Source organism: Stegostoma tigrinum, chromosome 29, assembly GCF_030684315.1.
Source record: "Stegostoma tigrinum isolate sSteTig4 chromosome 29, sSteTig4.hap1, whole genome shotgun sequence".
Lineage (NCBI taxonomy): Eukaryota > Metazoa > Chordata > Chondrichthyes > Orectolobiformes > Stegostomatidae > Stegostoma > Stegostoma tigrinum.
This window is the reverse complement of record NC_081382.1, coordinates 32,411,478-32,427,814: the sequence shown is the minus strand read 5'-3', so window position 1 is coordinate 32,427,814 and position 16,337 is coordinate 32,411,478. Positions and strand designations below refer to the sequence as shown.

Genomic DNA, 16,337 nt, shown 5'->3' with positions numbered 1-16,337 from the left:
CCTCAACTCTTCGAAAGAATAATTTATCAGTAAAAGTTCTCACCAGGCACTTCCAGCTGAGCACAATAACAGAATAGCACTGGTCAAATAGTTCAAAGGAGAATCTCAAAATACTCAAAAGTCAAATACTCAATTGTTAGTCCGTCCAGTGGTAACCTATGGTGAAGGCCTGCACGGTGATTGTTTATAAAGCAACTTCAGGTATGAATCTGCTTTACTGCTAAACAAAAATTTGGGAGATCAGAGGATTCTCTGCAACTTCTTTCATCGACAATTCAAAGAGATTTCCTCTATCCTGACCTTTATTTGCAATTTCCCATTCCTGTTGTGATTTGGTAGTTCAAGTACATTGACTGTAGTTTATGTAATTGTTAATTTTATTAGGAAAATCTATAATATTTTTGTTTATCTATTATAAATGTAATTCATTTTGGGTAGTATGGTAATTTTTCATTCCCATTTATTTGTTTTACTGTCATGTCTCAAATTTTGTTTAATTGACTCCTAAATTGGATCATTATAGAAATTACAATACAAAAAAAATCTGTAAGATCAATGGCGGTTCTTAATTGCCAGTTTTACACAAAATAAAATGGGTACAGATGGACAAAGCTCCCTTGATTTCTCAATCTCTGAGATTCCAGCCAGGACAATGGTAAACTATTGCTGGCTTCAGATAGGATTATCAACTAGATTGTTCTATGCAGATAAGTATCATCTCACCTGAGTTGGAAACAATAGTGTAAAGTTACTACGGCCGTGCCAACTGAAACATCATTAAAGCTTACACATCAACAGTAGTCACTTGGGGCAGACTGGAGTCTGTTTTAATGATTGTACAACTTTCCCCTAACCAGGAGGCAAAGCCAGCAACAAGGAAGAACACTCGCCAGAAATGTTAATTCAGCAATATAATTTTATCTGGCCGGAGAGGAAAATAAATAATAGCTATCTGGCCATGCAATAAATTGTTGTGTTTGCATTTCCAGCTCCACCACACTTTAACAAAGAAAACTCCTTAACAGTAGAAGAGTTCTACAATCTTTCAGCAGTGACATGGTGATTTTTCACAAGTTGAATTGTATTAGCAAATCACATATGCAAGATAAATTCAGTATGCAACATATTTAAATCACCAAGTACCAAAACAAATCCAGGAGTAAATTACTGCAGATGCTGGAATCTGTACTGAAAACAAAAATTGCTGGAGATCACCACCAGTCAGGCAGTATACATGGGGGCAGCAAACTAACATATTGAGTCCACCTGACTCTTCATCAGAGATCTGAAGAAGAGCCTTCTAGACTCCACATTAGCTCCACCAAAACAAATCTGATGGTTTCCTAATGTTTGAAACATCTTCTCTCAGAAATCTATTGCATTTGTCTGTCACAGATTGTACTTGTCTGATCAGAGATGAAGACATCAACAAAATTTAAAATGTAAACACTTTTTTTAGATCTTAACACCATCTTCATGTTTGATTGATTGTATCAATGATTGCATTTTTTTTGCATTGTTGGTGCATAGTGATGATTGAGTTGGCACAGTTTCATTGGAAATAAAAATCCACGTTGTTCTGAAACCTTATTGATGCTTTTTTCCCCACACATTTGCAAATAAAACCATCAAAATAATGTTTTTAATCCTACTGGATGATTTTTATTCAAATGCATTGCAACTGCTGACTTTATAAAAGTGTGATGGGATAGAGTAGAATTATGAATGACAGAAAAAGAGACAATTTTTGTCTTTGTAGGCAATTGCATTGTTGAGACTACTTATTTAAATGATTACATAAAAACATATCAATAGAAGCAAGCCATTTGGCCTATTGAACCAGCTACACCATTCATTACAATCATGATTGGTCTATCTCACCATTCTTCTAATTATTAATTCCTTTTGTATCCAAAATGTATTGATCTTTCTTTTGATTATATCCAACACTGACCATCCTCAGCCATTTGGGGTAGAAAATTCTGAAGATTCACAACTCTTTTAATGAATAATGTTCTATTAATCTCAATTTTAAATGGCTGACTCCTTATTTTAAGATTGGATCCCCAGTCAGAGGAAGCATGTTCCTAATAATTAACATAGCAACTAACCCTTAGGAATTTTGTACGTTCAGATTAGATTAGATTAATTCCCTTCAGTGTGGAAACAGGCCCCTTTGGCCCAACAAGTCCACACCACCCCATGAAGCATCCCACCCGGACCCATCCCCCTATAACCCACACACGCCTGAACACGATGGGCAATTTTAGCATGGCCAACCCACCTAACCTGCACATCTTTGGACTGTGGGAGGAAACCGGAGCACCCGGAGGAAACCCACACCAACACAGGGAGAATGTGCAAAATCCTCACAGACAGTCGCCCGAGGCGGGAATTGAGCCCGGGTCCCTGGTGCTGTGAGGCTGCTGTGCTAACCACTGAGCCACCGTGCCGTCCGTAAAGTTTAAGTGAGATCACTCTTGTTCTGCTAGATTCCAGGCAACATAGTCTACTCAATTGTTCTGAGTCTTTCCTTATATAATCCCAATCTTCAATTGGAATAGCTGTACTGAATGTAGTACTTTCTTCAACACTAGTATATCTAGTTTGTGGTATGTGATTTATTTTCTCAAAGATGCATTGCACTATTTGTGGTTTATAAGACAAACAAGTAAATTACTAAGTTTGTTTTCAATCTTGAAAAAGAATTATGTCAGATTTGAAACATTAACTCTTGTTTTACATGCTACAGACCTGCTGAGTTTCTACACAATGTTTTTTATTCAGTGTTTGTAACACTGAATCAAAAGCTATGAACAGCAAAATAAAAACCGAAAGAACTGTACACGCTGTAAATGAGGAACAAACACAGAAGTTGCTGGAAAAGCTCAGCAAGTCTGGCAGCTTCTGTGGAGAAAAAAAATCAAAGTTAATGTTTTGGGTCTGGTGACCCTTCTTCAGAACTTGTCGGAAATTCTGAAGAAGGGTCACCTGGCACGAAACGTTAGCTCTAAATCTTTCTTCACAGATGCAGACAAACCTGCTCAGCTTTTCCAGCAACTGCTGTTTTTGTTACTATGAACAGGCAGTTTTACCTTTTTTGTTATTGTAACCATGTTTTTGCAATAATATTAGTAAAGATTTTGCATCATTCTACTTTCAGAACTCCAAAAACATTGAAACTGTACATATCATGGAGAACTTCCACATGTTGGTAATTATTTTGAATTAGCTGTTGCATCTACACAAGAATTTCTGCTGTTCAATTACAACAATGCACTGTTAAATTGAAATAAATGAATCATTTATTTCTTAGCAATCTGCCCTTAAGTCCTCTCTCCCTTAACAAGCTTCCATACATTGGTAGGCCATGTACAGCGTCTCACCGATAGAGAATATACGTCAAGCTATAAAAGTAAATAGAGCCGAAATACAGCTTTAAAGATTGTTTTCTATAGAAAATTGGATTTACTGTATTTTCCTTTTTGTGGAGCAAGCAAGTTATGGAATCCTCTCAGGGAGAGATCTCTGCTCAAGCACACAACAAGACTATTTCGTGAAGGCAGGTGGTTCATCCTCTTGAGGTCCATGTAAAATGTAGCCTTAGATCATTATTTCTTGTTTTATAATTTCCAATTTGTTTTTTTAAATTTTCAAGCATATATTTATATCAGAAAATGGCATTTTTAATAATCTAAAGATTATACTGTTGTTTTATCATTTATTACACTCTGCACAGAGTTAAAACAAAACAACTGCTTTGTAAATTAAGCATTTGCCATAGATTGTCTGCCTTTTAATACCCAGAACAGTAATTAGGCTGACTCGGTACAGTTATAACAAAGACCAATCTCTGTTGTTCTCCATTTCTAAGGGATCGTTAAACAAGAGTATTAACATGTTCTGCTGCCCCCCAGCTCAGCACTTGTTCTCAGTGCTCGTTCCCAGTGGATCCCCGAGGTCACTCACTGACCTGAGTCTGCATGTTCAACATGGAATGAAGCAGTCACAGAGAGCACAATTCCTTGTTTGCATTCATCTGTGCACTCACCAAAGTAGGGGCAGGAAACAGAGACACTGCATAAAGCAGGTTTACTACAAAAAAGTGCTGTCATTAAGAAAATAACAATGCATAATTGGTATATCTAATGTATTTTATCATCAGCTGGCACAGCAGTGTCAGTAAGAGAGGAAACTCCATCGATAAAAGCAGCATACAATTAAATAACAAATATACACCATATATTTTCTGTTTCTTTGATACCCTCTACTCTTATTTTGCATTGTTACTTAGGTCTTAGTGAAATTAATAAAAATAAGTACCAATAACGGAAAGCAAAACCACAGAAGTTCTGAACATACATGGTTCCAGGTTCAAATCTTAAAGCTGCCAATCTCTTGAATTCAGCTGGATATTGCATGTGAAATAGCTGGGGATCTGAGGCAGCCATGTGATAGCCCCAGTAAAAATTCTGACAGGTGGATTACAAGGGGAAATGGGGCCATAAATTTTTATGTTCCATTTTTAAAGCATTGTCAGACTGAAAACACAGTCAAAACATCTCTCACCTCTTGTATTTCTATACTAAAAGAAAGACCGACACTTATGAAGTGTGTTTTATAACCAGAGAATATCTCTAGAATTTTACACCCAATTAAGTATTTTGAAACATAGTTGCTGCTGTAACTTCTGCAGACTAAAATTACACAACCAGCAATGCAGTAATGGCCAGATAATCTATTTTTGTATTGTAGACTGAGACAGGGATTGGTCAGGACAAATGTGGCAACTCTGCTGATTTTTCAAAACAGTATCGTTTATGTTTGCCTGAAACAACAGAGATTCAGTTTAATGTCTCATCTGAAATTGACACCTTTGACTGTGCAATACTTCCTCAGTTCTCAGCTGCCAAGTGAACGCTCCATCAACATAATTTGCCTACAAAGAACCCATATTCAAACTGAAGAATCAGGTCTCTATTACAGCAAGAGCTTTGACCTGCTGTGCTACTCTCCTCATGGCTGTACCAGATGTCTGATCTGACATGGCTGATGCAGCCACCCTGTCATCAAGCATGTTCTTTAACCAATTTTGAAATGCCAATTTCTATCTTGTACATGTGTACAAGCGCAACATAGAAGCATCAATCTTTGGCTTTTTGTGTTCAAGCTGTGGAGCTGAATTTTCAGCATTCCCGAAATTAGAAATGAAAACTTGATGTCAATTTAAAGAAGCCGTTCTTGTTCATCATCAAGGCTCTCCTGCCAACTAAAGATGCCTTACAAGCTTAAGAAGGGTTTAGGTTAAACAAAAAGGGCTGTGAATAGGTTGCCACATGTTCAGAAATTGTCTACCTGCAGGATTGTGGATAAAAAGTGGGGAGTTATCCATATTTAGCTGTACACTACGTATACAAAATACCAGCTACATACTTTTGGCTATCCCAAATCATCGTTTTAGCCTTGTAGAAGGGGAAGTGGGCAAAGAGGGGCTTAGTAAATTGGTTCTCTAGGTAGCAGAGAGGAGCATGTACCTAGAAAGAAGGGTCCAGGTAACAACAGGGGTATAATTACAAGAACTTGGGTCCAATGTCAATGAAGGGCAACGCCCTATTTAGGAAGGGAAGAACACCAGACATCAGAAGGGAGGAGAGGGGAAGGCGTGTCAGGAAGGCTACAGACCTCAGAGAAAAACATTCCTTTTCAGTTTTGATGAAGGCTATCAACTTGAAATGTTAACTATTTCCATCTTGTTCTGTTTTTATCCCAGTATCCTGAGATACTTACACACAAGCTCAAACTTCAACTTGTAGGAAATGTGTGCTTGCTTTCGGGAGCTGATCAAAGTGTTCAGTACAAATTAAAAGCATCTGAAAAGAAAAAAAAATGAAGTGAACTCCCAGCAGAAACTCTGAAAATGAAGATTGCAAACTGGTCTGTTATACAGAAAATAAGCTTCAATTTGATAAAGTATCTACCACCAGTAATGGGCTCTTCAGTAAAGGGAGGGGGTTTGAGTATTCTGACCACAGACAAACATCCACCCTTTTGTTTGCTGTTTACCGTACCTTGCATATGTTGCTTGTCTTTAGCTTGTTCTCCGTATGTCCTACACAATTCAGTTAGCAATTGTATGAATTGGTCTCTCGTCTATTCTTACAACAATAGTGTATATAAATTTCATATGCACACAATGCAGCAATGTTACAATAAGCAAGAAAAGTAATGACAAATGAAACAAGCAATTACTGGCAATTTTATTTACCTTTAGCGTCATCCATAAGCCGGAAGCTGTTTAATCTTGAGTGTGAAAACCACAGGCTTTCTGGCACAGGATCAGCTTTGACTGTATCCTATTTAATGATGTCCTACCTTTGTTGCCTATCTGATAAAGAGCTAACTGATTACGTAAGTGGACCTGGAAGTCCTTGCATCATCAAAAACATTTTCTCAAAGGTTCATCCTGTTGAATCCAATACTCAGAATGAACAGAAGATCATCACAGTCATAGGTTAAGTTACATCAGCTCCATAGTCTTGTAGATAACATTGTTACATCTGCAATCTCAGATCAAGAAGACGTATGAGCTATTTTTTCAACCGAAGTTGTTTGACAGAGATTTGTATAAAAATCAACCTCTTTCTCTAATATAACTTACATTGGATTAACACACATCTGGAGATGTTATAAGGCATGATCTGACACAATAATGCAAACCCAGTGTATATTTAGGAGAAGTTGAGAATTAAATTTACTGTTAAACAAATGACTATTAGCTGTATTTAAGTGTGCAGAATCTAAACTGTAGGAAAAACATCATGGTAGTTTCTTAGCTACAATATCACTCAAACAAAGGCATTTGGGTTTTTTGACGGTGGTTTGACAACACAGCTCTCAATGTATTCAAACACTGTGTAAGGATCCTGGTCTGCATTGACATGGATTACAGGGCTGTAGAATTGTTCCAACTCGCTCACATTGGCATGATAAACTTCAAGTGCTTTTCCCACATTTTCTTCAGAATCCTTGGGATTTATTTTGCAGCGACTGTAAACCTCACTGGTTGGTGCTGGTTTGTATATGGAATGATATCTAGCAAGTAAAACAGAAAATAATAATTGCATTACAACGGAACAAATGTTATGAGAAATTAATTACATAACCTGTGTTGGTTCAAGCCCTACTGATGTTATTAAGATTTCTAATCTCTGATCATCAAGATTGTTATGAAGTTAGTTTTTAAAATCTGCTTCCAATGGAACAGCCTAGGATTGCATCTCATTTAGTAATAAACTTATATTCTTAAGATTGGACAATTTTGGAAAACTATCTTCATATTACTTACATAATTATTTAATCCTAATTTAGAAACAATAGCAATCATAGACAGAAGGCAAGAGGAAATCACAAGTTAATAAATTAATATTATGAAAAAGTGCTGAAAAAAATCGCGTGTTATCACAGAATAGGGCCATCAATAGAATAAATCTCACAAAATTGTCACAGAATATTCAAAACAACTTTGAGAACATTAAAATTATTCATAACACATTAGAGATAATAATCAAATCTACAGCAAATATTTATGCTCAATCACATGACAATAATTTAAATTGAGATAATACTTGCAAGAACTAATTAAATATACAATGTAATAAAGATCATAAATTCAAGAGCATCATGCTGAGCTAAGCTGTAGTAAATAGTTAATGACTGATTAGTTAATGTATATTACTGTTTTGTTAATTATGTTTGACAAACAATTAGGACAAGTGTAAATAATTCATCACATGGTAATTGAAGTTGTCTCCATTAAACATAAAGACAAGTCAAACCTAAAGAAAAAAATAATAATACATATCACAGACAGCACATTATGAATAGATATTGAGATTCGAATGCCTTTGAAGTAAACTTGAATTTAACATTTATCCAATTTAAAATACAATAGTTTGTTTTGAAAACTTTAAAATACTACTGAGAACTGTCAAGTTAGTTACTGGCAAGAGCTAGCAATGCACTTGTCTGGAGCCAGCTAAAGATTCATAAAAAGAAATATCACACTATGGTGCAAAAAAAAAGTCATTTACAACATAGGGCAATTGAATATATGTCCTGTTGCGGCCCACAACCAGAAGCAGTCAGCAAAAGAAAATAATGAGAAATGTACTCATTTTATTTTGCTTTCCATCAGTTTCATGTATATGTTTAAAAGCCAAACATTGTAGTGCGAACACTTTATGGGAACAGTACTGCTCTTAAACATAGCAGCTGCTAAAAGTGTGATGGAAAACACACCATGTAGTTTAACATCAGAGGTGGGAAATATAACTGAATCCTTACTCAAACTTGTAATGGAAATGTGAAATGTAAGTCGGCACAAAAAGGGAAGCAAAATATCATGGATGTTGGCAATCTGAAATAAAAAGAAAAACTCAACAAAGTTTCGCAGCATTTGTTTTAGAAGGAAATTGTGTTAACATTTTCAGTCCAAAAAGACTCTTATTCAGAACTGAAAAAGGCTGAAAAATGATGATTTTTATGCTGTCGACAGATGGGGAGGAGGAGCAAATGGAAAAGATCAGGAGGTGCCTACAGTAAAATACGAAGGGGATGCTAATGGTCATGAAGGAAATATTGTGATTTAAAATTTTGTAAAGATTAGGTGTGAAAATCGAAAATGGGTTTGCTTTGCTGAGAGCAAAGCGAAACAATACAGTTTATGCATAGAAAACAAAGTGTGGAGCTGGATGAACACAGCAGGCCAAGCAGCATCTTAGGAACACAAAAGCTGACGTTTCGGGCCGAGACCCTTCATCAGAAAAAGAAAGAGTCTAGGCCCGAAACATCAGCTCTTGTGCTCCTAAGATGCTGCTTGGCCTGCTGTGTTCATCCAACTCCACATTTTGTTATCTCGGATTCTTCAGCATCTGCAGTTCCCAATATCTCTGATACAGTTTATGCATGTGTGTGTCGTGGTAGTGATGGTGATTGGGTTTGAGGGAAGGATGGATGAGGAAGAGAGACCTATCATCAAAATAAAAATGGAGGAAGAAAGTCATGCAATGATGTTATTGAACCCAATGTTGAGTCCTGAATGATGTAAAGTGCCTAAGCAAAAAATGTGGCAAATCTTATTGGGCTTCTATAGAATAACATAGCAAGCCTAGGTCAGAAATGTTAGCATAGGAGCAATATAGTCTACTGAAGTGGCAAGAAATTCTTAAGGATCATTCTTACAGACAGAGTGTAGATATTCCACAAAGAAGTCACTCAGTCTATGTTTGGCTTAGCCAAGGTAATGGAGACCACATTATGAGCAGTGAATACAGAACTGGATTGAAAAAAGTTGTCAGCTGCAGCATATGTTTGAAGCCATGGACAGTGAGGTGGGAGGGGGTGAAAGGGAAAGTGTTTTGTCTTCTGTGGGTTAAACACTTGTCTTCTGTGATTGGCGGAATTGGAAGTAATAGGACTTGGGGATAGGAAGATGAATGAGGTAGGGGTCACGGATGGAATGGTCCCTGCGGAATGCTGACAGCGGAGGGAAAGGGATGATGTATTTGGTGGAGACATCCTGCTGGAGGTGGCAGAAATGGCACAGGATCATCTCTTGAAGCACTTTCTAGTGGGAGGGGAAGGGTGAAGGCAAAGTGCAGGCAATGTATCACACATGCTGAGTGACCTGTCAAGCAGAGGAAAGAAAAGAATGTGTCAGAGGCACCTCTGTGGAAAGCGGCAGCATTGGAAGGGATGTGATGGAGACAGATAAACTGGGATAATGGATCCAAGTTGTGCAGGAAGCTTCCTTGTGTCGGGAAATGCAGTTAAAGTAACTGTGGGAGTCGGTGGGATTGTAGTGGATATTGGTGGAATGCTTATCTCCAGACATGGAAACAGTGAAGGCAAGGAAGAGAAGGGAAGAGTCAGGGTTGGAAAATGTGAATGAGAGTGAAGGATGGAAATTGGAAGCAAAACTGTTTCTAATTGAGGATGAGAGCAGGATGCAGCACCAATGACATCATCGGTGCACTGCAGAAACAGTTGTGGGAGGAAGCCCAAGTAGTCTGGAACAAGGATTGGCTTTCAAACCAATATTCTCCCCTGCCCTGCCTCTTGTGCATAAATATTTGCCAATGTTGAAAACGGTATCATGGTGGCAAAAAGTTTGAATTGCACTAGATTAGAGGTCACATGGCTATTAATCAAACTGGAAAATGGTAGGTCTTGGCATTCTATTAAAACCTGATGTTGGGACCACTATTCATCACTTATGCAATTAGTCCAGACTTAGGAATGAAAGCACAAGTTCAAAATTCACAATGGAAAACAGTTTTGAGAATGTAGTTAATACAGAGAATATCTTAAATAGAATACAGAAGATATTAATAAATCACAATCACACCTAATATTCCTAGGTGCTTCAAATGAACACTATGAATCAAAAGCTTACATTAGCTGCATAAAGTATAATGGGCTAAATGACCAAAATGAAGTATAATTTTTAAGGAAGATCTTAAGAAGACAAGTGAGGGAGAGTGGAGAAGCTTAGATAACAAGGTGTAGAGCTGGATGAACACAGCAGACCAAGCAGCATCAAGGAGCAGGGAGGCTGATGTTTCGGGCCTAGACACTTCTTCAGAAATGTGGAGGGGTAGGGGGTTCTGAAATAAATAGGGAGCGAGGGGGAGGCGGATAGAAGATGGATAGAGGAGAAGACAGGTGGAGAGGAGATGGAGCCAGTAAAGGTGGGTGTAGGTGGGAAGTTAGGGAGGGGATAGGTCAGTCCAGGGAGGTATCTCAGAGTGGTGAAGGATTTTGCAGAATGATAACTGTAAATGACAAATGAATTTTGATATAAATCAGTGTGAGTGTATAATTCCACAGAGGCCAGTATGACTTCACAAATTCACCCTTTGTTTACAAGTGAAAAGTCCTTGACATTAATCCAGCTCCCTCACATCCAGAGTGTCAGGATATCTGACATTCCTGTTTTTATCTGTCAGCTAGGGCTCCCTGATTGGACTAGATTAACAGCCCCAGTCAGGGAAGTCATAGTCTATAAGATCCACATGGCTGACCTTGTTACAACCACTACATTCCTCCCCCTCTGATTTTGAGGACATAGGCCATTTCTTTTTCTTGTCGCTTCTCCTGTGGCTTTTTAGCACCAGGTTAGATTCTTCCCACTCTGCCTCAGATATGCGTGGTGTATAATACTCAGTAGCTCGCTTCTTGTGCCTGGATTGTCTGGGAAGAAATTCATTCTCTTCTTCAGGTGGCAAAGGGATTGAGATGGTGACATCGATTGTGTCCATCTCAGATTCTTATGTCTCATCCACATTTGACTGACGGGGAGAACCCCTGGGTTCTGCTAGCTGTTCTGGTTGTTTTGAGGAGCCAGGCATGTTTTGCTCCTGCCTCATTTATGAGTTTGCAGATTTCAATGGTCCATGTGCTTGTACAGGGCCACACCTATCCGAATGTTATAAGGCACTGGAGCTGACCTCACATCAACCATGCCTCCTACCCTTGCAGGGCCATTCCTATGGTTCTTCCACTAAAGTTTGTCTCCTGAAGTAAACTGGCTCTTTAGTTTCGGGAATCTTGTATCTGGCATTGGTGTCCCTGATGCTGTTTCACACTGCCCACCAGCCCCCACCCCCAGGTCTGGGAGAATCAGTTTTAACCTGGTGTGGAGTCTTCTCCACATTAGCCAATCTGTTGGAGCTATCCTTGCAGTTGCATGAGGGTCGTCCTATAATCAAATAGGAACCAGGACAGTATAGTATCTAGTGAAGCTGTAGGTTGTTCCTTTAAGACTGCCTTCAAAGTTTGCAGTGCTCTTTCTGCCACACAATGGGACAATGGATGATATGGAGCTATCCTTATACATAGAAAGCCGTCCAACTTTAGGAAATACTCAAACTCCTGCTGGTAAATGATGACCCGTTATCTGTGATCAACACTTCCAGGAGTCTGTGTATTGCAAAAGATGCACACAGTTTTTTTTAAAACCACTATCCCCCTGTTTACATAGATACATAAAAGATAGGAGCAGGAAGAGGCCATTCAGCCCTTTGAGCCTGCTCTGCCATTCTTCACAATTATGGCTGATCATCCAACTCAATAGCCTCATCCTGCTTTCTCCCCATAACCTTTGATCCCAGATTCAGCAACAGCATCCTTTCTCAGAAAAGGAGACCGAAACTGCGCACAGTACTCCAGGTGTGCTCTCAAACCAAGGCCCTGCACAACTGCAACAAAACATCCCTGCTCCTGTACTCGAAACCTCTCTCAATGAAGGCCAACATACCATTTGCCTTCTTTTTGCCTGCTGCAGCTGAACGCTTACCTTCAGCAACTGGTGCACAAAGACACCCAGGTCCCACTGCACATTCCCCTCTCCCAATTTACAGCCATTCAAGTAGTAATGAGCTCTGTGCATGTCTAGCCACTTTGAGTGGGCTGCCACAATGACTAACAACGTGTAAGGACCTGCAGAGTTGACACTAACCAAGTCCACAGTTTACTTGGCCATTCCCATGAATCTGGGGGTGCTGTTGGTGGTCATTTTTGTCATTGTTAGCATTCTGGGCACTACCCCACCAATGTGGATATGTCTGCATCCAATCCTGGCCACCAGACATGACTTCTTCACAACATCTTCATTTTGCAAAGGTCCTGAATGACCCTGATGGATTACAGCCAGTATCTGGTAGCAAAGTTTGCTCAGGGGAATCATGCTTGCTCCCCATAATAATATGCCATCCCCTGCTGTGATCCAATCTTTCTGGGTCCAGAAAGGTTTCGATTCTGGTTGTGATGGCCCTTAGATTTCCCCCTTCATCACCAGCTATTTCAGTTTTGCCAGGACGTGATCTTTCTGCGTCCAGAGTCTAATATTGTCAGCTGTGACTGGAAGGGTATCTAGAAAATTTAAAATCACTTTGGACTCTTCTTATGGTGTATCTGTGAGTGGGAGGTAGCTCAATGCACATTTGCTACTCCTGGAAGGTGTCTTATAATTATACGTACTTATTAGAACCCACCACTGAATTCAGCCTGAAAATATGGGGCGGGGGGGCGGGCACCGCCTTATCCTTTTCAAATATATGTGGCAGGGGTTTACGGTCCTTTATTACAAATTTATTTCTATAAGTATATTCCCCTGCATTAGCCAAAGTCATGGATGCATAATCTATTGGGTGCTCCTCTCCTTTGGGCCACATATGAGCTAATACTACCCTGATGCCATACGGGGAGATACTGCATGTCAAGAGCAGATCTCGCTTGGGATCATAGTGTACCAACACCTTAGATGATGACAGCTGTTTCTTCACTTCTCTGAAAGCTATGGCTAGGCTACGTGAGCATTTCCAAGGCTGACCCTTTCGTAAGAGTTGATGCAAAGGTGCCAGGTTGGAGGCCAGGTCACGTATAAGCTTTCTGTAATAATTCACCAGCCCAAGGAAAGACCTAAGCTGCTGCACAGATGTGGGAGCCAAGGCACCTTTGATCAACCTCGCTTTTTCTTCCAAAAAGTGTAACCTGGTCTTGTTGACTCTGTGGCCCAAGTAGTTCACTTGGGATGCCTGGAACACACTCTGCCATTCTAAAGTATACGCCTTCGAGAGAAAAGTCTAAGGACTATGGCCAAAATCTCAAAGTGCCCCTTATTGGTCTTCCCTGTTGTTAGCACATTATCTAGATAATTGACGACCTGGGGTAGACCTTGCAAAATGTTCCCCATCGTCCAATAAAAAGTTGCATAGGCTGATAATACCAAATGGTCTCATGGGTATTAATTGTAGCATATTTCTGGGAATTCTCATCCAATCGCAATTGCAAGTATGTATGACTCCTGTCCAGCTCAGTTAAGGACACCTCCACTGCCAGTTTTGCATATAAGTCCTGTATGCAAGGGATAGGTATTTATCCAACTGTGAAAAGCAGTTCATTGTTTATTTAAAGTCCCCACAAAGACGTACCAACCTGTTGAGCTTACAATCAATACAACTAGTACTGCCCATTCTGCAAACTGAACTGGTTTGATGATTCCTTTGTTTTCCAGCCTCCTGATTCCTGCTTGTACTTTTGCCCATAAGGCAAATGGCACAGGGTGGGCCTTGCAGAATTGTAGGATTGCTTCCTGGTCAACATGCCAGTTGACCTTGGCTTCTCTGATAGTCCCCAGACCTTTCTGAAAAAATTCCAAATATTTAATTAGAAAATCACTGCCTGAGTGAAGTCCTAATCGAAAAATGTTGAGCCAATCTCAGTAAATCTTTTTCAACCAATTTTGCCCCATCAGGCTTGGGCCTGAGTCTTTTACCACAATCAGTGGTAACTGAACCAGCTGTTTCTCAGAAGAGACTGGAATCAAAATTGTATCCTTAATCTGCAGGGGCTCCCTAGTAATGGGTTCTCAGTGTGGCCGAGGTCTTGAGCAAGGGTTGGAGTCCGGCGTGATCACTGAAATGGCCGCACTGGTATCAACTCCCATTAGAACTGGGTGGCCATGTAACTAGACGTTTATTTTGATTGGTTCTGATTTGCAGATTTTCTGATTTTAAGCAATTTAATTATTCCAAACCAGATGTTGGTGGACTTTCTAGGGTGTGCACTCCCCTGCATACTGGCCTATGAGTTCTCCTACTCAGGTTAGGTCTAGTGGGTCTCTTTTGCTGTCTCAAATCTGCACATAGCAACAACTACAATGGTTTACTGGTCGGATCCTGAAGAAAACTTTAAACTTTTGGCTGAGGCTTAGCTTTGTTTTAGGGTTTTGCTGTGGGCTGATCTAGAGTTTAGAATATGTCCTGAGTGAAACGATGCAACTGCCTTCTCTCAAGTGATGAACTCCAAGTGCAGTCGGACTGGTGATAGTATCCAATTCCATTGAAATACCCTGCAACTTACATGCTTCACTTGCCATATTTTCCAATGATAAAACCTGTTCTCGTGGCTGTCTGAAGTCCAGTTGGGCTTCAACTAGTAGGTGCTTTTACATGGTTACACCATAATTCCCACATAACAAATGGTCTTTCAGCAGCTCATTAAGGGTTAAACCAAAGTCACATGCCTTTGTCAGTCATCTTAACCAAGTCAAATCACTATATGGATTCCACTGGTTCTCAAATTACCAAGTAAAAATGACTCAGAACTGAGGTATCTTGTAGTCATAATGAATCTGACAACTCATGAATGGTTTTAGTACCTGCTGCCTCAGGGCAGCTCCACAAACTCTCAGGCAAATTGCTTTACATTAGACTCAATGTCATTTGCGCACAAAAATAATGCATTCTTTTACAGAAAGGGCCCAGTCTTCGATGGCAGGATCAAAGGAGTCAAGCTTCCCAAATAATGGCATGACACCAGAAATGCTTACCCTAACTCAAAGATGACTGCCACGAGTGAATTTTTTCAGAGACATGCTTTGCTCTCATCGTCAATAAACTAGCTCCACAGAGGCCAGCACCACATCATAAAGTCATCCTTTATTTACACAAGGAAAGTCCTTGACTTGATGCAGCTCCCTCAGGGCCAGCTCTCAGGGTATCAGGATGTCTGACAATCCTGCTTTTATCTGTCAGTCAGGGGTTTCTGGTTGGACCAGACTAACAGCCGCAATCAGGAATTCATTTTCGATGAAGTCCACCTGGCTGACCTGATCACAATCACCAGTAAGGTAATTTGTTTTGGTATGTAAAATAAGGACAGAGATTTGAGATACCAATACAGATATTATTTTTTGGGTGTTCAGTGTCATTACCGCTAAATATGACTGAAATTCAGGAATTAGCGCAAAAGCAGATATCTTGATGTTACAGAGATAATGGGAACTGCAGATGCTGGAGATTCCAAGATAATAAAATGTGAGGCTGGATGAACACAGCAGGCCAAGCAGCATCTCAGGAGCACAAAAGCTGACGTTTCGGGCCTAGACCCTTCATCAGAGAGGGGGATGGGGGGAGGGAACTGGAATAAATAGGGAGAGAGGGGGAGGCGGACCGAAGATGGAGAGTAAAGAAGATAGGTGGAGAGGGTGTAGGTGGGGAGGTAGGGAGGGGATAGGTCAGTCCAGGGAAGACGGACAGGTCAAGGAGGTGGGATGAGGTTAGTAGGTAGCTGGGGGTGCGGCTTGGGGTGGGAGGAAGGGATGGGTGAGAGGAAGAACCGGTTAGGGAGGCAGAGACAGGTTGGACTGGTTTTGGGATGCAGTGGGTGGGGGGGAAGAGCTGGGCTGGTTGTGTGGTGCAGTGGGGGGAGGGGATGAACTGGGCTGGTTGAGGGATGCAGTGGGGGAAGGGGAGATTTTGAAACTGGTGAAGTCC

General features: G+C 40.1%; 1 protein-coding gene across 5 annotated transcripts in view; it reads right to left on the bottom strand.

Moving 5' to 3' along the window:
• Nucleotides 1-3,210: 3,210 nt before the first annotated feature.
• ak8 (adenylate kinase 8) overlaps nt 3,211-16,337 on the bottom strand; it is a 192,329-nt gene continuing 179,202 nt past the window's right edge. For 4 of the 5 annotated variants that reach the window (XM_048558472.2, XM_048558473.1, XM_048558475.1 and 1 more), the window contains one exon: nt 6,234-7,092. In XM_048558472.2, the coding sequence (XP_048414429.1) occupies nt 6,846-7,092 (247 nt within the window). In that variant the 3' untranslated portion in view covers nt 6,234-6,845. Of the gene's footprint in view, nt 5,871-6,233; nt 7,093-16,337 lie in introns of those variants that run through there. The other variant, XR_007250209.2, reaches the window with a different exon arrangement.